Here is a 24,051-nt window from a genome sequence, read left to right on the forward strand (position 1 = left end):
AGTTGATCCCGATCTCATGCGGAACCGTATCCACAGATGCGATTCTAGATACGGGGAGTGAAATAACTGTCATACGCGAGAGTCTCCTTCCGAAAAGTATCGTGGAGCCATCAGGCACAATAAGATTGGTGTCTGCATTTGGTAAAACTATCGAGGCAAAGCTAGCAACGTTGCCGGTAAAGTTAAATAGCCCGCAAATGGCGGCGGAGCCCCAGAACATTGACCTACTCTGCGCGTTGACTAATGAGCTCGTCGAGGGCACAGATTGTTTGCTGACCAAGGAAGATTGGGAACATTTATTCAAGGCCAGCAGCTCTCTGGAATCCATTGTAGCACCGGCCGAGCCTGCTCAGAGGATAGAGCGATCAAATGAGAAAGCCGAGGCAGTAGCCTGCAACGTTACTTTGGAGGAGGAAGGTGTTTCTGGGGAGGTTGAGCTAATTGATGAAGAGAGGGATGCGTCAATAAGCCAGAGAGAAGAGTTCCGCAGATTGCAGCTAGCTGACGCTACCTTAAAGAAGGGGTGGGAAGATGCTCGGAGTGGGAAATCCGGCATGTTCGTCTCTGATGGACTCTTACACCACTGGGACTCAATGGTAGGCACCCGAGTGAGACAACTAGTTGTTCCCAAAGACAAGCGCAGTGAGGTGATGCGTTTAGCTCATGAGTCACTATGCGGAGGGCACCTAGGGCCAAGGAAGACTAAAGTGCGTATTAGGTGTAATTTTTTTTGGCCTGGCATGGAGAAGGAGGTATTAGAGCATTGTCGTTCATGCCATGATTGCCAAATTCGCTCTGACAGGCGTCGCACGGACAGAGTACCTATAACTCCTCCCACTAGGCCAAATCACCCTTTTCAAATTGTCAATGCAGACATCATTGGATCCTTAGACAGACCATCAGCGAAAGGTCATAGGTACGCGCTATGCTTGGTGAACATTTGCACAGGGTGGCCAGAGATTGTTCCACTGCGCTCTTTGACAGCTAAGGCGACTTGCGACGCGTTGATTGAAATTTTCAGTCGCACTGGCGTTCCGGAAATGATCTGTTCCGACCAGGGCACTAATTTCAAATCACAGCTCACACAGTCGATGCTCGAGAAATTAGGTTGCGCACCAAGATTCTCAACCCCAGAACACGAAGAGAAAATAGCTGCAATTAAGAATGTGGCGACACCGCGCACTAAAAAGGAGCTACGCAGCCTGCTAGGACTGTGCGGCTACTATCGCGAGTGCGTCCGAGAATGTGCAGAGGTGGCGAGCCCGCTCACGCGGTTAACAAAGAAAGCGGTACCCAATAGCATACCCTGGCCGCAGGAAGCTCAGACGGCATTTGAGACACTGAAACAGTCCCTGTGCGAGGCCGTTGCGCTCAGCACTCCGGACCCATCTGAGCCCTACTGGCTTTTCACAGACGCATCAGCTACGGCGGCGGGCGCTTGTTTGGCGCAAATGACAGCCGAGGGAAAGGAGAGGCCTATTGCCTTTGCCAGCCACCGCTTCACGCCGACTCAGACGCGATGGTCGACAATTGAGAGGGAAGCGTTTGCTATTATATGGGCCTTAAAGAAGTTTGACTACTGGCTTTTTGGTGCCGAGATAAACGTTGTTTCCGACCACAATCCATTGTCGTACCTTACAACTTCGACTCCACACGGGGCAAAATTGACAAGATGGGCGCTGGCTTTACAGCGATATCACGTGTCAGTGCGACATCGGAAGGGTGTCAGTAATGGTAACGCGGATGCTTTGTCCAGGCTTCACAACAGCTCATGGAAGCCAGCGTAATACTATACTGCCATGCCAACTGGATGGGCGTGAATGTTCCTGCTCACTTGGCGCTGTATATTGCGGACTTTGTGAGTGCCGATTCAAGACCCAGAGACACTAGAGTGCTCTTACAGTTTGGAACTGCAATCGTGTGCTTGATAGTTTGATGACATGTATTGTGTATTTCTTTTTACTCTCTTCTTGCTTTGTTATATGAAAGTGTTTGTTGTTGTGATGTAATTAGGCTAGGGTGTGGTTAGAATGTTCATTACGTAATCGCGGCAGTGATTTATCGTATCACTGAGCGAAAATCAGCCCAGTATACTCTTTAGGGGGAACGTGTTAGGCCGCTCATCTCTCGAACACGCAGAATGGACGGCGGAGGGCTGCATGATTGTTTTGTATATACTTTTGAGGTGCCGCGAGTTGCCCGTGCGTTTTGTGAATAGGGAAGCGTCTAACCCCCCAGCGCCTCAGGCGGCAATCGTTTCTGTGGTTGAGGGGTCGGACGGCCCGCGTGGTGTTGGGTGACGAGCCGAGGCGCGCGCCGCCGCGGGGGGCGCGGTGCAGAGGCGCAAAACGGACTCGGAGAAAATGCTTTTACGCGGGCTTTGTTGACATTCCGCCGATGGTCATAATAGGGCCACGCGGACAAAGCTCGAGCGGACAAAGGTTGTATACGCGACGTTGTGGCGCCGGCTCTTGAGTCCCCTGCTAATTAGAGACGCAGCTGCCAGCAAGGTTGACCACGTCTGGCGCGTACGGAGCGGGGGGTTCGGACGGCAGCCACGTGCATCTTGTTTTGAGCGCTGGGGAGAGCCCGCTTTGTGTCGTGTTACAGCATGCAGTGCGCGCCGTAGAGAGGGGCGCGGCGTCGTTTGAAGAGCACCCGAGTCCGGATTCCGCCAGCGGTAATTAGTTTTCTACCAGGAAAAACCTTGAGGGGGGCTACGGTACGCGGTGTTGGGACACCAGCGCCCGAGCCACCCTTGCTGGCTAGAAACGCCGCTGAGGTGCGAGATGGCCTCAATAAATCATGCAGGCCTGGCGTGTTTGACGAGGCCGTCACTGACCACGTGGAAATAGGAGGGGGAGAAGAAGATGTGGGAAGAGGGAAAACAGGGTGGTTTTCCAATAGATTCGCTTATGAGGGTAAGCCCATCCCTTTGGGTTGTGGCTTAAGAAACTGTCAACTCTCATTGGCAATTGCTTCCGTGGGATGGGCTAACGACCCTACCGCCCTTTTTCTTTGTCTCTTTCCCCTATAACAACCGAGACGGGGTGCTTGTTCCTCAGTCTAGGCTGTAATCACTAAACCTGATAGAACAGTAAGACTCCGTACGATGCAACGCTAGTCTGGGCCGTAACCACTTAGTGGTAGAACAGTGAGACTCGGTTGGTCGTATGTAGTGACAGTTGTCCTAGGCTCTAACTTAAGAGAAAGTAGAAGAGTAAGGCACTGTTTCCTTGTGTGTTTTGTATCAGTGTTCTTTTGCTAACTCTGTATTTGACTGTGTAAATATTGCCGTTACAATATATCTTCAAGTTTTGTTACCTCCAACTTGCCTCCTGCTTCATCAACGCCGATAAACACCTTGAAGAGACTTTGGTCGACTTCAAGGAGAAAAGAACACAATCATCAAAAACCTAACTAAAGGTAAGTTGGGTTGGCTGACGCAGGCATGTTTTTCCCCATGTAGAAGGAAGGCCTCGAATATTTCACGCGCTCTCTGATGTGTGCTAAAGATGCACAGCTTTCATGTATAAATGATAAGACTCAAGTGATTACTTCTAGCACAGATCAGAGAGAGCGTGAAATACTGGAGGCCTTCCTTATTCATGGAGAAAAACAGGCCTACGTCAGCAAACCTATCTTTGTCGGCAAAAACAATAAAATTCCTGCAATATAGGGTGTCATTGTGCGTGCGCTTGAGGGATTGATCATGTAGCACTGGTCTTCTTGCCTATGTATTTGCCTCCTGCCGAGAATAAAGCCAGTTCAGGTCTAGCGTTCGGTATGTCTTTTTCTTCTTCCTATCCGCGTCCCTTTTCTACGCGCTAGTGTAATGTCCACTTTCTGTCAGACCCAACGATGATTCTGAATTTTTGTAAGAACTATAGGCGCGAGCGCGATCGTATCTCGAAAGCGCGAAACAACTAATTATTTTGGCTTCACTTGGGGTAGCAAATTCTGTATCATTATAGACATCTGTAATGCTCTCGGCGTGAAGTACTCCGCAAAATTGCGTTACTATGGCTCACCCACACCATCACAATGGAAGAAAATGGTAGGTGACTAGACGAAAACTCTATCCCGAGTGCTTCATTATTTGTGACGTGATGAGCACGCCTCCCTTGCCTGTATCAAGATATCTCTTGAGATTGTCTCAAACCCTTGGACGTGACATATGAGCTACCATAGATTCGAACATTGCACGTTCTGCGTCTTCGCTTATCGCTATATAATCACTTTTGTTGGCACTATCAGCCACATGCAAATAAAGCCCTACTCCCTTACCACTCTACGCATACCACATTAGCTAAGAGGGCGATTCCTAGTCTGTTCTTCTAGAATGCCCAATTCGCGCCACGATTCGGATACCTCGAGTTTGGCCAATAAAACGTGAGGCTGAGTGATGCTGGTAACCTCCAGCCATTGCTGGTCTCTGAGATTGAGAGTATATTGAGAGACAGCAAAAATGTCGGTCAAACTGTGTCCAGATCGGTTCAGCGCGGGAGTCCCGTGTGTTACTGCCTCCCATTATTAGAAAAAAAATCACGCTCACTGGACTAACGCGCGTGTGGTCTTTTCCAGCCCGAACAAGCTGGAAAAACTGCGCAATGCCACGGCTACACACGCGTACAAAACGCTTGGTTTCGAAAAGAAACACAAACGATTTGGAGGATGCTTAAGCTTCGCCTTTAAGGGTGGAACGCAATTGCATTAAAAGATGCCTGACTGCTTCTCACGCTTCCCAGCAATTGCAGGTTATGTAACCATAATGTTTACCGGGAAACTCAGGCTGCGAACGCTATGCACGTAATCTGGTAGAAACGCGGCGACTTTAGTGGGCGGCGATGAATGGATGGATGGATGTTGTGAGCGTCGCCTTTGGGACGGCATGGTCGGTTGCCCCACCAAGCTCTTTCTACCATACCGCCTAATGACTTACATGCGTTAAAAAAGTAAAAAAAAAAACAAAAAAAACAATACGAACTTCCCCAACAAAATTTTCTGATCTCCTATTGCGAAATTTCCTTTTGGACGTCTCCGTTTTTTCGTCGTTTCCCTAATTTTTCTCCACGATGCTCCAACCACCTCTTACTAATCTATATTGCTGACATGTTTCCTTGTCCACTGGCCTCGCTGAACCCAAGGGCTACAAGGAGGCCTGTGGTGCCTAAATGAACCGCTGGGTATACCTCTTAACATTATAATAAAATATGCTGCATAGTTTCCCTAGCTTTACCGCAGCAAGCGCATGCTTCATCTTCCTTCTTTATATCTCCCTTTATAGGTGCGTGTTCTACGGCATCCCGATCTCGCTTCGAAAAGTAATTTGCTTCCCTTTGAGTTATGAGAAATTGTTTCTTTCCTGATTTCGTTTTTTCCTCTTCAGTGGTTACTCATGGCAGGTTTGGTATCCATTACCACCACCCATGAGATTATTTCAGCCTCTCTGATTTTCCTCTTGGCATTCTTTGTTGCTGTGTTGCCCATGCTACTGGCCGCATACTTGCTGGCAGGCTTCCTAGTTATTTTCCTCCACTGTGAATCAATATTTTTCCTGTACAGATACCCAGCCCATTTACTTTTTTTCCTATTCCTCAGTCGTTCTTCATGCTTAATTTTACTGCGAGCTTCCCCTCACTTCAAAACTATACCAGCCCATAATACTTCCTTCTGGCGCCTTCTCCATCCGCACCATGTACATCATAAACAGCAATGGGGATAAAGGGCACCCCTTCCTCAGTCCTTTATTGATATCAACTTTCTCCTGGCTCCTCAACCCTTCCCATTCAACGCAAACGGTATTTGCTAGGTAAATTGCTCTCAAAAGCTGTAGACAATCGTCACCTAAGCCGTCCCCTTTTAGAATATCTTACACAATGTTGCGTTCTACGTTGTCATAGGCTCCTGTTCTTAAAAAAGCCACATATAATGGTCTGCTTTCTACTTTTGATATTTCAATACACTCAGTAAGAACAAATAATTTATCCTCCAAACGCCCACCTATTCTGAATCCATTCTGATGTTCTCCCAAAATGCCATTATTCTCTGGCCATGCTCGCAGCTTTAATTTGACTGCCTGCATTGCTAGCCTGTATATTACTGTTGTAATACTCAACGGCCTATACGAGTACTAAATTCTATCTTTCTCCCCCTTACCTCTATAAATTTATTTCATTCTGCTTTGTCGCCAACTGTCTGGTATACGTCTATCTTTCAGAATTTTTTCCACTGCTTTCACCATAGTTTCCTTACTTTTTGATACTAGGTCATTAACCTAACAGGAACCTCCTCTAGCCCTGTGGCTGTGCGCTTAGGAATTTTCTCTTCAACTTTCTTCCAGTGGAAATTTGTCAGCTCCAACTCCTTTTCCACGTGGGTCTGTCTCATGCTCATTTTTTTATTCAAATAGAACCTCGTGATTACCTTGAAATGATTCGCCTGTAAATTTTCGGATGTAATATATTGCCACTTCCCCTTACACTTTCTTTCCAACTTCGTCTAGGATATGTTGTATTCTTGTCGACTTCCTGCCTAATAATTGTATGTGGTTCCGAAATAGTCTAGGTGCGGCCTTCTTTTTCTCCCATATTTCTGACCACGAACGTTCACTTTCACTTTTTATCTTCACTTGCACCAGTAATTGATCACCTTGACGCATAGACTTTTTGTCCTGGTATATTTCACATTTACTGGCTACTTCATCCTGTGGCAACTGCGCCTTCTTTGCCTGCCTGTGCTCTCGAGATGCTCTCTGTCGTTCGGCGATAGCTTCTCGTACCTCGACGTTCCACCAGCTTTTCGGTTTCTCTTTTCCTTTCTAACGAACATATTTCCATATATCCGTATTTCTGTCGTTATTACACTTACACGCTTACCATATCCTCACTCTTTACTTGGCCATTTGCCCATTTCTTCCTCCACTCTAGCGACGATATTTGCTATTTGTTCAGGCTTCAAGTTTGGACTGGCCATTTTGCACTCCTTGCTCTCTTTACCAACTACATATCCCTTATTCAAAATGAAGCTTTTATGGTCACTCCCTATACTGCTATACCCTTCCTCATCAATGACCATTTCTCTCAGCTTATCATGAATTTTTTCTGTGATCAGACAGCAATCAATAATGAAATGCGCGTTTCCCGCTTCCCACGTGGTCTGCCCTTCACACTTAGGCCCTGTATTTACGATAACAAGGCTAGGTTGCTCACAAAGGTCTAGCATTGACTTCCTGTTGTCGTCGGTATAACCATGTAAATCCTGTATGCGGGCATTCATGTCACCTAATAGGATAATTTCAGCATCATTCGCGAAAGCCTTAATATCAGCACTTATGCATACCAGTAACTCGTTATTCTTCTCTGTGCAATTATTTTTGGTCCACAAATACGTAACGCACAGCCAAATGTTTCCCCACTCATTCTACCTGATCACCAAAGAAAAGATGCTCTTGATAATTTGAATTTACTGTTTTCCATTTGGCTCCCTGATGGTAATTCCGACTCCCCGTCCCTTTTTTGGAACTTAGTTCTCTTGCACCCTTGCCAGACAGTTCCCAATCACTGGCGTCTCTTCCGAGTCTCTAAGGTGCGTTTCTGTAACCGCGTACGCCCCTATTTGTGATCTATTTAACTGCTTCTCAATGCCTGCCCACTTTTCCTTTCTTCTCCCGCCCTTCATGTTTACTTAGCCTGTTGCATGGCGAGTTCCCTTTCTTGCTTTCCTACTTTTTTCTATTATTAACAGTGAAGCTACACTGAGGTTCCCCTAGGGGACCTTCTTCATTGCTGCCTACTCTGGCCTGAACGGCCGTGGGCCCCCTGAAAAAGCAGCAGCGCGACCAGTAAGTCGCCAGCTAACTTCACCTTCCCACTACCCTGTTTAGTTCGACAACCTCGAAGCCTTTCTCTCGGCTGATTTTCCATATCGCCTATTCAGCAGCTGCTACGGCTCCTTGTACGTGACTGTCGCGTACAGGCACCTCTGGCACTGTGCACACCACGAATCTGCACCTGAGAAGACAGCTCGCGCAAGTCGTCCACCCCTTTTCGCCAAGCGCTGGGCTAGTTTTGTTCCTTTCCTGTTTAGGACGTCATTTAGCTCACCTGCTACTATGACAAGGCTGCCACGCGGGCATTTTCCGCGAGCTTTGCTTTTGCTTGATCCATGAAAGAACCCAGCGTCGCCCCGTAAATGTTCCTACCGCCACTCTTTCATCGCCTTTCACCCTCTGCACAATTGCTCCTAAACAACTAGCTAGGTTTGATTCGCAGGTGATTATCACTATTGCACTCTCTCCTACCTCTCCCTGTTTCCCTTTGTACTTTTCCGCGTGATTCAGACTTGACAAAGGGCACTGATTCATGCGCTCCTGCTTTTTGCTCGTGATGGCCTCAAGGTAGGTGCCGCTCTTTCCAGCTAACCCCTCACCATAGTGCATGCATTCCACGTAATTTGCTGGCACTCCCTCTCCTGACACCTCGAGAGACTGCGTTTCATTGTCACGACCATTCTTGTTCAGAATGGCGGCCCTGTTCAGCTTTTCCTCGGTTGCTGCAAGTCGTTTTTTACACTACCTTCCGTGCATCATGCTCCCTATTTAGTTCATTTTTGCAGTCTTCCACCTGCTTGACAAGTTCTTCCCGGAAAGCCTCCATTTTCTTCAGCCGAGCAGACTCGTTTCTCTCTCCATTGTCATTCATCTCCTTATCTTCTTTGAGGAACCCCCCGCACACTGTCCGCTTTCCCGGCTTTCTTGCCATGTATTGCATGGCTTTTTCTAATGGAAATACTATACTACTATAATGCTATAAAAAGCCGTAATGGCGAAACAAGAAAGGAAATTGACTGCATACTTTCTGCTGATCCCAGCATAGTACAGGATGTAGAAGTGAAAAGTAGGATAAAGTGCGGAGATCATAGGTTAGTGAGGGCTAGGAGTCACCTCAATTTGAAGAGAGAAAGAGCGAAATTGGTCAAGAGACAGCTTAACCTGGAGGCAGTAAGGGTAAAAGCATGTAAATTCAGGCTGGTACTTGCAAACAAATCTGCAACCTTAGAACAGAGAGCTAATGCTGACATAGAGCTACTGAATGATACCGATGACAGGTTGGCTTCAGAGGCAGCAATTGAAGTGGGAGGCAAGGCATCAAGGCAACCAGTAGACAAAATCTCCCCAGTAACAAAGGACTTACAACAGAAACGACAAAAATGAAAGTGGCCAACACAAGAGATAAGATAGTATTCGCGGAACTGTCAAAACTGATCAACAAGGCTAAAATAGGTGATATTAGAAACTATAACGTGGGAAATACTGAAGAAGCCGTAAAAAGTGTACGCTGATATTCACTGATGTTAGGCTGCGTCATTTTTTGTGGGAAAGAAATTGGAATAGGACAAACCAAGATGTATGCACTAAAACATAAGCAGGGTAATATCATCAGCAATCTTGAAGATATAGTAAAAGTAGCGGAAGAATTCTAAACTGACCTGTACAATACCCAGATTAGTCAGGATACCTAAATTATAAATAGTAATGAACAGGGTACAGGAACTCCTATGACTAGTGATGAGGTCAGAATGGTTTGCAAGACATTAAACGAGGAAGAGCGGCCGGATAAGGTGGCATAACAGTCGATTTATTAAAAGATGAAGAAGACACAATGCTTGGACAACTGGCGGCTCTTTATACGAAGTCTATCTACTGCAAGGGTCCCAGAAAACTGGAAGAATGCAAACATTATACTAATCCAAAAAAAGGGAAACGTAAAGAATTGAAAAATAATAGATTAGCTTAATCCTAATATTATATAAAATATTTACCAATATATTCTCCAATAGAATCAGGGCAACATTGGACATTAATCAACCAAGGGAACAGGCTGGCATCAGGAAGGTATGCTCAACAATGGATCGCATCCATGTCATTAATCAGGTTATACAGAAATTCGAAGAGCATAATAAGCCTCTCTATATGGCTTTCATAAATTACGAAGAGGCATTTGATTCAGCGGCATTAAATACCGAGGTGCACAGAATGCTTACGTAAATACCTTAGAATATCTACAAAGATTCTGCAATCCTTGACAAGAAAAGCAGGAAGATACCTATAAAGAAAGGGGTCAGACCGGGAGACACAATCTCTCCAATACTATTCGCTGCGTGCTCGGAAGAAGTATTCAAGCTATTAAACTGAGAAGGCTTAGGAGTAAAGATAAACGGCAAAAAGCTCACCAATCTTCGTTTCACCGATGACATTGCTTTGTTCCGCAACAATTAAGACAAATTACAACACATGATTGAGGAGCTTAACAAAGAGAGTTCAAGAGTGGGATAAAAGATTAATATGCAGAAGACAAAGATAATGATAAATAGCCGGGCAAGGAGACAAGAGTTCAGGATCGCCAGTGAGCCTCTAGAGTCTGTGAAGGAGTACGTTCACCTAGGTCAATTTATCACAGGAAACCCTGATCATGAGAAGGAAATCCACATAAAAATAAAGATGAGTTGGATCGGATACGGCAGATATTGCCAGCTCCTGACTCGAGGCTCACCATTATCATTGAAAAGGAATGTGTACAATCAGCACATTTTACCAGTACTGACATATGGCGCGGAGACTTGGAGACTGACAAAGAAGCTTGAGAACAAGTTAAGGACCGCGCAAAGAGCGATGGAACGAAGATTGCTAGCCATAACCTTAGGAGACAGAAAGACAACGGTTTGGATCAGAGAGCAATCGGGTATAGACGATATTCTTATTTACAACAAGCGAAAATAATCGAGCTGGGCAGGTCCTGTATTGCGCCGGTTAGATCACTGTTGGACCATTAGCGTTACAGAATGGTTACCAAGAGAAGGGAAACGCAATCTAGGACGACAGAAGACTAGGTGGAGCGATGAAATTAGGAAATTCGTGGGCACTAGTTGGAATCGGTTGGCGTAGGACAGGGGTAATTAGAGACCGCAGGGAGGGGCCTTCATCCTGTAGTGGACATAAAACAGGCGGATGATGATGATCACTATAATAATGCAGAGAACGTGCCTTGTCGCAAAAAAAAATACGAACAACATCTAAATCCTTTAAATTACGCAAACTAATTCTCACCAATGTTTTACAATCAATCAATGCAGCAGATACTTAAGGGGTGACACGTTTTAGCACGTGTTCAACCACGGGTGCACGCTCTCACTTTCCTACCAGCACACACACACAGTAAAACCACTAATAGCAATTAGTCTTGCCAAGCTACTATTTAAAGGCTATAAAGACAGAACGCACCCCCCCCCCCCCCCGGTGGCACGTAGTGAAGCACGTGGCGCGAAAAGCCGCTCTGACTATCCTGCAAAACCAAATGGACACGAAACGCACCCGCGCACACAAAACAAAGACAGACAAAAGAAAGGCAAACCTACCTAATTATGGAAAGGCTAAAAAAGCGCAAATCAAAAACAGAAGCAAGGTCAAAGTATGCACAAAAGCTTATGCGTTCGTCGCCGCTACGAAGGTCTAAAAAACTTGTCCATCCACCACAAAATCTCAATCCATACCGGTGCGGTAAAGCCCCTTAAACTTCGTAAAGTAGCGGCACGCTTTGAAGAATGTCGCCTCCTCGCATGCTCTGGCCGATGCCGCGTCGGTGTTGGCCTAATAGTATCATGTAGGCCCTCGCGCCATGCACCAGCGCTACTTTTGCTCGAGAAGCGTTACGAAGTGTCGAGGAGCACATGTTAGTGCTGCTGCTACGGTAGAGTAGTGTAGGTGGCGCGACGGTCGAGGAGGGAGCACGAAAGAGAGGAGAAACATGGAGTGAAGCGGAGGAGGACAGTGTCGCTTGTTTACGCAGTTTAGGGGGCTTTACGTGTGGCGGAGATGAGCGCCATCAGGAGGAGTTGCAAGGAACCTGCTGGCGTTTTACAATTGCTAGTAGGTACAACTAGGCGTGGCGCCGTTCGTGGTGCTTGACGTTTCTGCGCAGGCGTGAGTAAGAGCCGGTGCGAGAAAGTCTGGGGACCTTTGCTTCTTGAATATGTGATTCTGCCTAGAACCAACGGAGGAGGTTTCTTAGCGCGTGTTGCATGCCATCGTCCCCTAGGCATTGTGTAGTTCGGTCCGGCTTGTTTTACGCTCCACCGCTGGCTGCCGGCGCGGTGAAGCAGTGGGCACGGACGCCCTATTTGGTGATCGCTGTGTCTGAAGGGGAAGGTTCTGATTGGTGTTGTATAAGTTTGCGGGCCGCGTTTGCGACCCTCGAACTTATACAAATATGCGAAATAATGCGAATAATACAAATGCGAAAAAATGGCACGTTGTTTTAATTAGTAGAAAACACGATTGAATAAATATAATTGCGTCGAGCCGCCAACTTGTGATGGAAAGCTCAGTACTACCGCACCCCGCGACTTCTGCTGGCACGCCTAGGGACGAGCGCTAAGAAACTCCTGCGTAGTGCTTAGGCAGAGTCCTATATTTAAGGAGCAAAACTCCCGCCCTTCCCTCTTTCACACCCGCTCTTACTCGCGCATGCGCGCAAACGTCCATCATCTCCGCAAGTGCAACGCCTCGTTGTACCGACTAGCAATTGAAAATACGCAACCGGTGGCGTAGCTCCGTGGGGTCCAAGACCTGCGCGCGCCGCGCGCGCAAATTTCGGACGCTGTGGCGGGTCTTTCTATGGTTGAAACCCTGGAAAATGTTTTTTTTTTGTTTTCGCGTAACAGAATGATGTTTTCTCGCATATTCAAATTATATTCCCGCGGTATCATGCCTTAGGATGTGTGCAAGTCGTGCCTTACGATTTTTCCTGCTTATTTTACTTTGAGAAATGCAATTAGTTTAGTAGGTTCTTTGCACTAGACGGAGGGTCTGCGTGGTTGGGTTTGCATGGTTCGGAGTCATTTTTCCCGAAATGACGGTCTATGGTGGACACCGACGCCGGACGCGGAACGCCGACCGAATCTTCTGCGACAAGGGGCCCTAAGGCTATCGCGTTAACAACAGATTTGCAGATTGCGCTGAATGTGTAGTTTACTGCTCACCGTTGTCATCTGGTAGCAGCTACGTTGGGAAAACTAGCCGTTTCTTTAACGATCGGTTACGTGAGCATAGTTATGCTATCAAACGTGGTCGATGGCTTTCTAGCGAACCCTTGTGAGATTTACGGTTGTGTTTGTTTGACAGTTGCAGAATTGTTGGCCTAAATAGCACTCAGCTTACAAGGGAGCCTATCGAAGCTGAGGAAATAAAAAAGATGGGTGAAATATGTATAAGGATGCCGCCTATCACCCTGCCAAGAAAATATTTTGATTTTCTGGGTGTGCCAGCTTTGCTAGCGTAGAAATGTGGGCTCGAACATAATTATTTATTTAATCATTTATATATTTATTATAGTACCTTGAAGGCCCAGAGAGCGTTACAGTGGGAGTGCAATAAAAAAAGTAGTCATAAGGCAGCAAAACGAAAACGGTATGGTACACAGCAATGAGAAAGCGAAGGTTTAGGCCAACTGCAAGTTGAGTGTAGTAACAACGCAGAACAAGCAATCACGCAGTTTTTCATTGGCAGTAAAAAAAAAATACATGTCAGTGATATCAGCAACGGGGGTCGGTAGGTGGTTCCAATCACTAGCCGTCTTTGGCACAAAAGAAAAGAACATAGTATACAGCAACGAAAAAGCGTAGGATTACACTAAATACAGATCAGATTAGTAACAAGGCAGATAGGAAACCACATTGTTTTGAGTGGCAGTTTTATTGGACACCTGTAAGAGATTTCGGTACCAGAGGTGGGCAAGTGGTTCCGATCGCTAGCGTTCTTTGACACAACAGAGTTAAAGTACGCATTAGTTTGGCAGTACAATACCTTGGATTTCTGCGAACTAATGTGCTGAGATTGCGCGATTGCATAATAAGTAGCGTTAGGATCGCAAAAATAAAATTGTTTTATGTAGCACCAGTGTGTGTCTGTATGCCGTTTTTTCGTTCCTTGTTCTCCTTGCGTTTCTCCCGTTCTTAAACGCTTAAGAAAAAAACTTAAGGGGTTTTACGTGCCAAAACGACTTTCTGATTATGAGGCACGCCGTAGTGGAAGACTCCGGAAATTTAGACCACCTGGGGTTCTTTTACGTGCACCTAAATCAAAGTACACGGGTGCAAACGCTAAAGAACGTATGCCATGAGAGTGTATTATAATGTAAGGTTGTCTATTGGGTGAATATCCTGGAGCAAAAAAAGATGAATATTCCGGAGCGTTGCTATTAACAAAGATTGCAAAACGTGGGAGGAAAGCCTCACATGCATGCTGGTAGAAACATCCAGTGCCAGGACAGCTGATACGGCCATGCCAGGTTTTTGCTGGATTTCTACAATATCCACTTCGATTTTCTTACCCATGTTGAGTGGACGTAGCCTGGATGCAAAGTAGGATACAGAACAAATTGGTGACTTAATAATAAATATACTCTTCATAATTTGGACAAATTGCACGTGTTAACACAGATGAAGACTGGATGAGCATATTGAGAACAAGGACGTGGTTGCTTTCATGTTTTTAACGCGATAAATAGAAACTGAAGCAAAACTCCAAGGAACGGCAAATATTAAAAGATGCCACCCTTGCATACTACGGTACTGCCCAACAGCGCAGTAAAGGGTGTTTTTCGCAGTTGTCTACACTTTTTACAACACTGAGGTATTATTGCACATGAGCTTTTCAACCTTTTTTTTACCTCTGAGAACTTGCTCTGCGGTTTAACAATGGCGCGAAATTAATTGTGTCATGCGTTGCAGCAGCACAGTTTTATTTCTTTCACATAAGATGGTATAGAAAATATACTAAGCCTACTTCTACATTTTCCTGAATACCGGTAATCACAAAGGGTAACATGCAGAGCACATAATCCTCCTTGTTAATGTGCGCCCTCATACTAGTCACAAAACTGCATCGAATTTCACGTCCCTGGCAGTGTAAAACAAGAAAATTTTAAGAAAATCAAGAAAATACCGTTAGGAGCACATACTAGAGTGGTTCAATCTAACAAAACACACTGGTTCATCTTTTGTATTTAGAAAATAAAAAGTCTATTCCACATATTTCATTTACAAACAGACACAAACTGCGTGCATACTCTGCTGGGTTAAAAGATTAAGTGGATTTATAATCAGAAGTCAGTGAAAAAGAATCACCAAGATATGCCACGAGAAGCATCTTATTCAGATGCTACAAGTAACTTTCTAACATGCTTCTGAATATGTGTGTATGATATGTTCGTCTTCAACTTCCATCTAAGTTCGGCTGGCGTGGCAGCGAATAAAGGACACAACTACACGGTGAGCAGCGGAAAACTACGGTAGCTTAAAAATTGTGGCAGATTACTTTTGATACCAGTGTATTTGAGATAATGCTGATGTAATTTACTTCTCATTTCATGGCGCGATTTTCCGCGGTTCTCGTGCTTCATACAAAAGAGCAGGCAGAGGAGAAACTGCAGCACAGTCTTCTGCCAAAAGTTCTGGCAAGGCCACAGAGGATGAAAAATAGGATAGGCACTCAAGTCCCGTTCTTGAAGGGGAAAGTGCAGCCTTGTTGGCGCTCCGTGTCTCTGCGTCTCCAAGCAACTCGCCTGAGTGGATGGTGCGAGTTTTGCACTTACATTGTGACACGCCACAAGAAGTGCACACTGCTGACGCGCGTCAGAACAAAAGCTACGAAACTTATGTGACTGCTTTAGTTAAGCAGATTGAGCCCAGTATATTCTAGTACCACGCTAAAGACGGAAAATACCTGCGTTGTTATTACGCGAGAACATTTGTTGCTAGCTCATATTCGCACTTACAGAGCCAAAACAGAATTTGACTGTTTTGTTCGTGAGACAGCTTGTCTCAGGAACGGAATGTGCTTCGAGAAAGGACCAATCCAAAAACTTTTCTCTCTCTTTCCAAAGGCCGAGCGCAGTAGCGAAACCTTCACGGGCTAGGTTGCTATGGAAACGGGCATGTTTAGAACATCACTCTCAATGTTCTTTTGCGAGAAACAGCGCGCGATTTATACCACATTCTTTCCAACACATCTGGGGTGATTGGGGCCTCTTCTAAGCTTTCGTCCATCCATGGTCAAGGTTACTCTCTGCGTGAACAATTGTAATGTAGTCAGCATTGTCATAGTCGGCTGACCGCCATCATATTTCTGCCACTGTACTAGATGCCATCAAAGCGGAGACTATGTAGATTTTGAATTACGCCTAGAAGTTACGCCATTCGTATTTCTTGAAATCACATGAATGTTCAATCAGATAAGCCAGTAAGACAGATGAGCCATTCAGACATGAACACATGACTGTTAAGACAAGTTAGGGCATGAGACTTGGCTGCCGTAGGATTCCGCCCCCACAGCTCGGTCCATCTCGTGCACACGGCGTCGTTATGCGACAAGCTCTGACCGACGCCCCTTCTCCCCCACGTTGCACCTCCTGCGCACATTCGTGGAAGGACCGCCCGATCCGTGATACCATAGGTGCAGCTACCATCCGCCCCTCCCTCCTCCAATGCGAACCAGCCTGTACCCAACCTCTACGGCTGTTTGACTTTCGCGAAATAACTGGCGGCCCAGCAGCACCTTGTCGCGAAGAGAGTATACCGCAGGCCCTGATGCCTCTCGTCGTCGACGTACTTCCAAGTCTGCACTTGCTCTCTGCCGGAGCTCACCCCCCTTCATCGTCGTCTCCCTGGTGAGCTGATGCGTCCGAACACTGACAGCTGCATCAGTTCGCTACAACCTGGTGGCGTGCATCGCTGATGCGATGAAAGGCGTCTCTGGCGAGACTCTGGGCTGAAAAGACCCTCTTCAGAACCAGTACTGCAATTTTCTACTTAATACATTCTTCTCCTCTTCAGGGCAATGCATTTCCTTGATCTGAGAGTGCAGTCACCGGCAGGATCTGCTAGCACGTTGCGAAAAGAAACGCCTGTGCTGTTGTTGGCACCCATTGACCGAGTAACGATAAACAGCCTCCTTTCGCAGTGAGGCTGTTGTATGGCGCTGGTGGAACTCTGCAGATTATTGTTCCGCCATACGTGCATATTACATTTCTTTTAATTACGGACGCTGTCGCGTGCGCCCGCAGACTCCTTCGCGCACATACGGGCATAGTAACAAGACGTTTCGTACATTTACTGGGTATTGTTTCTTCGCAGGGAAAACAAACAGCTGGTGGGTACCACGCTGCCAATATATCACTTTGACGTCTGGTGTGATTACTTACAAGTGCACAATTCATACCTTCACAGCCAGAACAGCAAAAGCAAAATCAGCTTATTAATTCTTAATATATTTCAGGGCTTTAAAGTTAGCGACGGCTTCTCAACTGTTCTGCAAACATACATACGAGTGCAATAATGAAATTTTATGCAGGTTCTTGCTTGATAGCTTGGGCTCGTTGCAATAATCGTACTGAATGTTAACAACCAATAATAGAAACCTTCATATATTTTAGCTTCCCCACAGAAACCAATACGTGTACACATTTAGCGTTATGCTACAGTGTTATAGCACAACGTCACAAAAAAAAAAGAATTCTGCTCAAAATAAGTTTGCTACATATAGAAGAAAGTGTACGTACCCTTTGAAGTCCTTGTTCTCTTTAATGATGTCCCAGGTAGATTTTTGGCGGCATAGCCTGTTGTGCATGTTAGGTGCATGTATGTTATGTTCACGGTTTCTATTTCCTGAGCTACAAAAATGAGTTATCTGTAAGGAAAGGAATGCTTGTCAGAAATATACATATGGCAGACTAACGTCCATAAGCCCACCTCCCCAAGGGACCATTCAACCATGAATTGAATTTCAATGCTCTCTCGTCATACGCCATAAAGCGGGTGATTCATTTTCTTGTTGCACGAGTGAAAACATTCAGAAACTGCCGATAAGGATTATGCACGAGTGCAGCAGAAGGGTTCTATAAAGCTGCTCGCTTTATCAAATAAGCGATCCGCTTGAAGAGAGACTTATTGTAGCGAAAATATTAAGCATGAAATGCTCTTAGCTCCCGTTGTGGGTGACCCTCAAGAGACTTTGAGCCAAAAGTCAGAGCCCTTATCCGGACACAGAGGACGGGAACGAAACGAGAACACCTGGGCATCGCTGCGGGAACACAACGAGACCATCCGCGCAACCAGCTAAAATTGAAGAAAGTGCGGTCTCTGGCCCCCAACGCTATATGTATAGGACCGCATTACATACGCTAGTTACTGCCCAAACAAGTTACAACGAACATTGATTTGATTTCTTCCTAATGCTTGTTCGCAATGTCACTCAAGCTGCAACACCTCTAAGGCTTAACTTTTGTTTGTCATTTCGACTAGGCCACGTTGAAAAGAGATATACAGGGCGCCTTACGCTTGATTGTCATCTTTTGGCTTTCAGACAGGGTTGTCTGCGCTCTTTTCAACGCCCGCGGTCCGTGAGTTTCGCGGCACGGGTGTTGCTCCACCTCGAGAGACGGCGCCACGTTGTGTGAGCAAGCCAGCAGCGTCCGGCCCGCCGCGGACATCTACATAAGGCCGCGCAATGGCAGCGGGCCACTTCAACGCGACAAGGAGAAAAAAAATGTGGTCGTTTCGCTGTACGAAGTAGAGATAGTAGTTTTATCGGCCATATAATCTTGTAGAGATTCGCTTGCTAACTAAACTAACAACGATGTATGTAAGCGCGACGGAATGAGGACGTGGAAAGAGACAGAGACAGAGCTGTCTCTTTGTGTGTGTCTGTTTCTACGGCCACATTCAGTCACGCTTACACATTATATCTTGAATTCAAGCCAACTAGCCTGCCAACATGTTTTAAATAAATTAACAAACATGGTGTCAAGCATGCACAGGTAATAAAACACATCTCGCTCGATGGACGCACAAAATCGCTATCAAAATGCTGTAGCGAGGAATCGCGAACGCAGCAGCGATCCAATAGACCGATCCCAACGGCCAGTTTCACGACGCCACTGCTGCCGAGGTGCATGCTGGTACTTGTAGTCCTCCGGCCGCTCCAGCCGGGCGGAGTGCCTGTGCACCCCGTTTCCGAACGCTTTTTGGCAATTTTTGGTTTGTGTGGAGCCTTCGTACGACGGGAAGATTCACCTGCTGCGTCCCTGCAGTACCAGTCAATCTGTGCTCCATAGTCCACACACGAGCCAGGCTAATGAACCAGCTGCGTGTATCGAAAACGTGAAATGCCTTCACTACATTATGCTTCTTCCCAATCGTAACAATTCTTTCTGGTGTCACGCTGTACTGCTAATCTGATGAAAGTAACTATACTGCGCCTGACGTCAGCTAGACTCTATGGTCATTCTCCTTTTCATTATTATTTATCATCCAAACATCCCCAAACGCTAAAAAGATGGGTATAGTAACTAAAGGGAGGGCGCCCATAAAATACGCATAGAAAACTGTAATAAAGAAAAAAAAGCTTAGTAAGGTAGCAGTTGCACAAGCCCATAATAAACAAGTGAGCTTAAAGAAATAGCAAATAAAAATATGGTGTAATATCCATGCTAAAAAAATTCCTGCAAAGAAATAGGCGGGAGCAACACAAAAATTATAATGAAGAATCAATCCAACGCATCTAAGAGTAACCAAAGGCAAATCCGTTACCATATTGAAATGTAGCCATTGCACGAGTGCACTGCAACGATAATGCAGTGTTTTACAAGATAGCTTTAAAAACTGACCTGCGACCCCAGCAACTGCTATGGAAAGGGAAAATAGGCAGCTCTGAATCAACTGGGTGCACATGTGACTCGAACACTAGCACAGCGCTTGTTGGCACGTGGTCCTTAAATTCGGCTTAATCGAGCAGTACGAATCACTGAAGAAAGTATACCACAGCTGCTCGTAACGGGGAGCGGCGCGTATTCACGTGCGAAAAAGATTGGACGCTGGCCTCACGCTCGCAGTCGGAGTTTTCGAAGCAGCAACCGTACCGTTCGCTGGAAGGCAAATAAAAGGCGCCGCCTAGCTTACCTAAGAAGTTCTAGATATCGCTGTTACCTAAGACTGCAAGTCGAGCACGGAAACCATGTCAGTGAACATCATTAGGGCACGAAAGTTTCGGCGCCGCACTTCAAACCTTTCTCCAAGACGTTGTAGTATACAAATCCTAATATCTCCGTCGCTAAGCAAACGTAACGTTGCAGTCACCGAGATGGATGAGTGCCAAAATAGTAACTCAAAATGACCGTGTACATCAGCATGTGCTACATATATAGCTCCAACAAATACAATACTCAACACGTAATCAGCAGGTAACAACCGAAATGAAATAGCAGCAGGTACTTTTGAATATTCGCCTCGCATGCTGCAATGAACAGCTGATGTAATTTCTTAAAAGACTCTAATGAGGAATTTTTTTTCCGTTGTGGAGTCACAGAGATGTCTGGAAAGCTCGTGCCCATTACTCAACGAGCGGGGCCTGCGGTGGTGTGGTCGACCAATTGACTTCAGCCAAGAGGTGGCAGTATTACTACCGGAAAACCAGCACATGCGCTTATAGGTCGCTGGAATTGGTCTATTGATCTTCATGCATTTCTCGCTTCAACGCGAACTAAACGTCGAAAGCACAGCGCATACAAAGCTACCGGCGCTACGCGCACTCTGCAAACATTACAGGCAACTTTGATAATTAGGCCTACGCGGGCGTTGTGCCCGCCGGCCGTTCAGAGGGGGGGGGGGTGCCACCCCGGCGGCATGCAGTTGTCAAGCATCATGCTACGATTCATGCTACGATTCAGCAGCCCAAATTGTCCTGTCCACGCCGAAGCGGAGGTGCGTGCGATGCTACACTTCTTCACATCTGTCAGCCACACAAATTAGTACGACCACGCCGGAGTCAGAGTCAGCGGACGTTCCCCCTCTTTCCCTGTTTGCGCCCTTCGGAGGAGAATGGTAACCGACCTCCTGATGCCATTGGTGGCCCGCCGTCCTGGGTGGCCCGAAGCACTCGGTGTAACGACGTCATAGTTTCCCCGACGCCGGGATTCGTCTCCTGACGCCGGTTTGTGGAAATTATGAACAATGTCGACGCAGGCATAAGAATCGGATTGAGACTACTGGAAGAGGAGGGCGGCGCTCGGAAACAGTGTGCCATTCGGACATGCTAACATGCTACCATAGTGTGCTCCGATAGTAGGAGTCATACTGCAAAAGTCAGGCATGTATATATTTTTTATTATATTCCTTTTTCTTCATTCCCTTAAGCGTCGCTCCGAATCCTTCCTCGTGGCACCTGGCAAAGCACCATCGATGGAAACTTCGTTGGCCACACGGACCCCCACTTCACAACTGCGTGCACTTTGGCCAGGCCCCGCACATTCTTATGTTCCAGCGATCATCACAGAGGGCGAAACATCAACCGCGGCGCGTTCCAGCATGAAGAGCGCAAGTTGAGCTACTACAATTTGGTAGACTACTTTAATTTGTATTTTGTCTGCTAGGGGCGCTCAATGCGGCTAAATATTTGATCTAAATATGTACATATAGTAACCGACAAACATAGTTAACATGCAATATCGCTACAAAATAAGTAGAGTTGTTTTTAGTGGACTTCTGTCAATAAAGTCTCTGTTTTATTACTTGAATAAAGGTTTTCAGATCTCACTGACGTGTGATATGGAACAGCCCACTGGTATCGAGGGCAGTATGTGCCATTTATCGATTCGAATTGTACTTTGGTCATTTTTACGAACGGGGCGGTCGTTTTCTTTGAGCAGCATCACGCAGGTTCGTTTTCATAAAATAATGATAGCTTAGTCGGTTTATGTGTCCAACATTCTATAGCCGCCACCAAGTGAACGTGTTTGAAGACGGTGAACTTTAGCAGCTGCGGCGCTTCACTGGAATAACGGCTGTATGCACGGCTTCCGTCGTTAGTGCTCTGTTGCGTCTGGACGCGTAATAGTGTGTTGCTTTAGAAGAAAGCTGGTAGCTAACGTGAAAATTTTCTGACGGAATTGAGCACTGTCCGTTTGGAAACTACCCACGAAAGCGGATTAAACTTGCAGCCTGGGGTGTGTGTACCGGCGAGAAAAAAAGCACTGCGCATTTTCAACTTTGAATATTTGTTTGTGTGCGAGGCGGATAGAACAGATTCCGGTAGTAATTTCTTAAAAGTAAAAATATTAATTATACTGCTATTGCTCTTCAAAGCGATTTCAAACAAGGCTCTTATTTTCCCACGTCGCTAAAATTCCCAACGCGGAGTACAGCTTAAGTAATAAATAGTTTTGGCTCTTTCTACATAAACGATACGCTGCGATAAATTTACTGCACGTTACTGCAAATGTACTTCCGGTGATAGAGTTGGATTATTTGCATTTCGTACCTAACGAAATTACTGTGTTTATAACCTAGTAGCTGGCAATACATTTCATCTAATCGAGGCTTCACTAAGCACAGCCGACACAAGAACGCCATCGATAGAAATTGAAACTCAGAACAGTGTTGTGTGTGTGTGTGCTTTTCTGTCATGGAGCATATTGTGCAATTTTGTGCAATGTTCTTAGGTTCACATGGATCAGAAATTCACCAGCACTTCCGCCACAGCAATCCAGGCTTTTTTTTTCTTTCTGCTACAGCCTCCAAGATGCTGCTGATATTTGTTCACCCTTTTAGACTCTTCCCTCTGAGCGAATAATTCATCAGTGAATGTGTCGTCATTGGGCAAGTACCCTAACAAGGTATGTTTTTGAACACTACATCTAGAACTGTGATTTGTTCATTTATTTCGCTAACTTTTGTTTCACCATTTTTCGCTTGCATGTTTGTCATGGCTTCATCACTTCTTTTTTCAGGACGGCGGACAAAAGAGAGATTATTGGTCTGCAAGCTGCCCACGCCAAGCCATAAGAAGCTAAACCGTCACTATAGTGACAACAGGCCCTCTTGAACGATGTGCCTCGCGATGAAATGAAATATTCGGTAGTTTTCCAGATAGAGGCGTGTGACCACCACGGAAGCAGCAGTCTACAGTTTTGTATCGTAACGAGCGGGAATGCTGAAATTTTGCATACATATACAAGCTTACTTGAATTTTAGGGCATTTTATGAAAACCGGAGAACTAACATCTTGAGTGCCAACTTGTTTCTCTTCAAGTCGTTATAGCCATGACGACCGGAAGAGAAACAATGCAGCAAGCTCCTACTTGCTAATGCACAAACTATGTCATCTGCTCTTTGGAAATCAACTTGCCGGGCATTACCACCAAATTCACATGCTCTCTCTCACAACGTTAATTTGTTACAGAAAAATGCAAATAATATTAAAACCTTCTAGAACGCTCAATGCAATTTTGAGGAAATTATACTTCATCTTGAATGACACCCTAGCAGTCACTCAGCAATTCATTATTCTATATATTCTTTAAGGTACCCTCAGAGCCAAATGGCATAAAAAGGGGAATGGTTACAAAGTAGTAGAGTAAAGCAAATACACATACAAGTGCCATGAGTTCTGGTAGCGTATATATGCTCTGGAGTATACAATGTTAGCTAATGTTTTGCAAAATGTTTGCTATTGGTGATGGCTACTATACTTGAGGGAAGGTGGTTTCGTTCCTGAGATCTACGGGTGATTAAAGTTTGAAAGCAAGACTTGATTTTCAACCGCGTTGATGGTCAGCACAGTTTGAAATGTACTGAAGCCGCAGTATGAAGTCGTTGTGAAGTGTAGTGTGATGGAAGCTTCTATATAATAGCGAAAGACTGGAGACTTTGCAACGGTTATCTAGTAGAATATGCGCTAGGTTAGTTTTCATTGAGGTACTCGTGGTGCGCTTATAATGACACGTAAAATGAAAGAGTACAGTGAAGTAATAAGGTTAACGCTACTGGGAACCCACATTGCAGATGCATATTCAAGTTTCGAGCGTTTTAGATTCGTGTAAACCCGAGCATCTGATTAGCATTGTTAATGACGTATTTTATATTGGCGCTCCAATTAAGGTTCTTTGTACTGTGTACACCAAGATTTATATAACATGATAAAGTCTCAGATTACGTGTTCTG

The 24,051-nt window shown here is 45.6% G+C and overlaps 1 protein-coding gene across 2 annotated transcripts in view; it reads right to left on the minus strand.

Annotated features, from left to right (window-relative positions):
• LOC135897124 (calcium-activated chloride channel regulator 1-like) overlaps positions 1-24,051 on the minus strand; it is a 594,363-nt gene that overhangs the window by 191,480 nt on the left and 378,832 nt on the right. For both annotated transcript variants that reach the window (XM_065425694.2, XM_065425692.2), the window contains exons 8-9: positions 17,616-17,743; positions 14,293-14,407 (exon numbers count right to left, since the gene is read on the minus strand). In XM_065425694.2, coding sequence (XP_065281766.2) covers positions 14,293-14,407; positions 17,616-17,743 — 243 coding nt within the window. The remainder of the gene's footprint in view (positions 1-14,292; positions 14,408-17,615; positions 17,744-24,051) is intronic.

The sequence above is a fragment of the Dermacentor albipictus genome, chromosome 6 (genome assembly GCF_038994185.2).
Source record: "Dermacentor albipictus isolate Rhodes 1998 colony chromosome 6, USDA_Dalb.pri_finalv2, whole genome shotgun sequence".
Classification (NCBI taxonomy): domain Eukaryota; kingdom Metazoa; phylum Arthropoda; class Arachnida; order Ixodida; family Ixodidae; genus Dermacentor; species Dermacentor albipictus.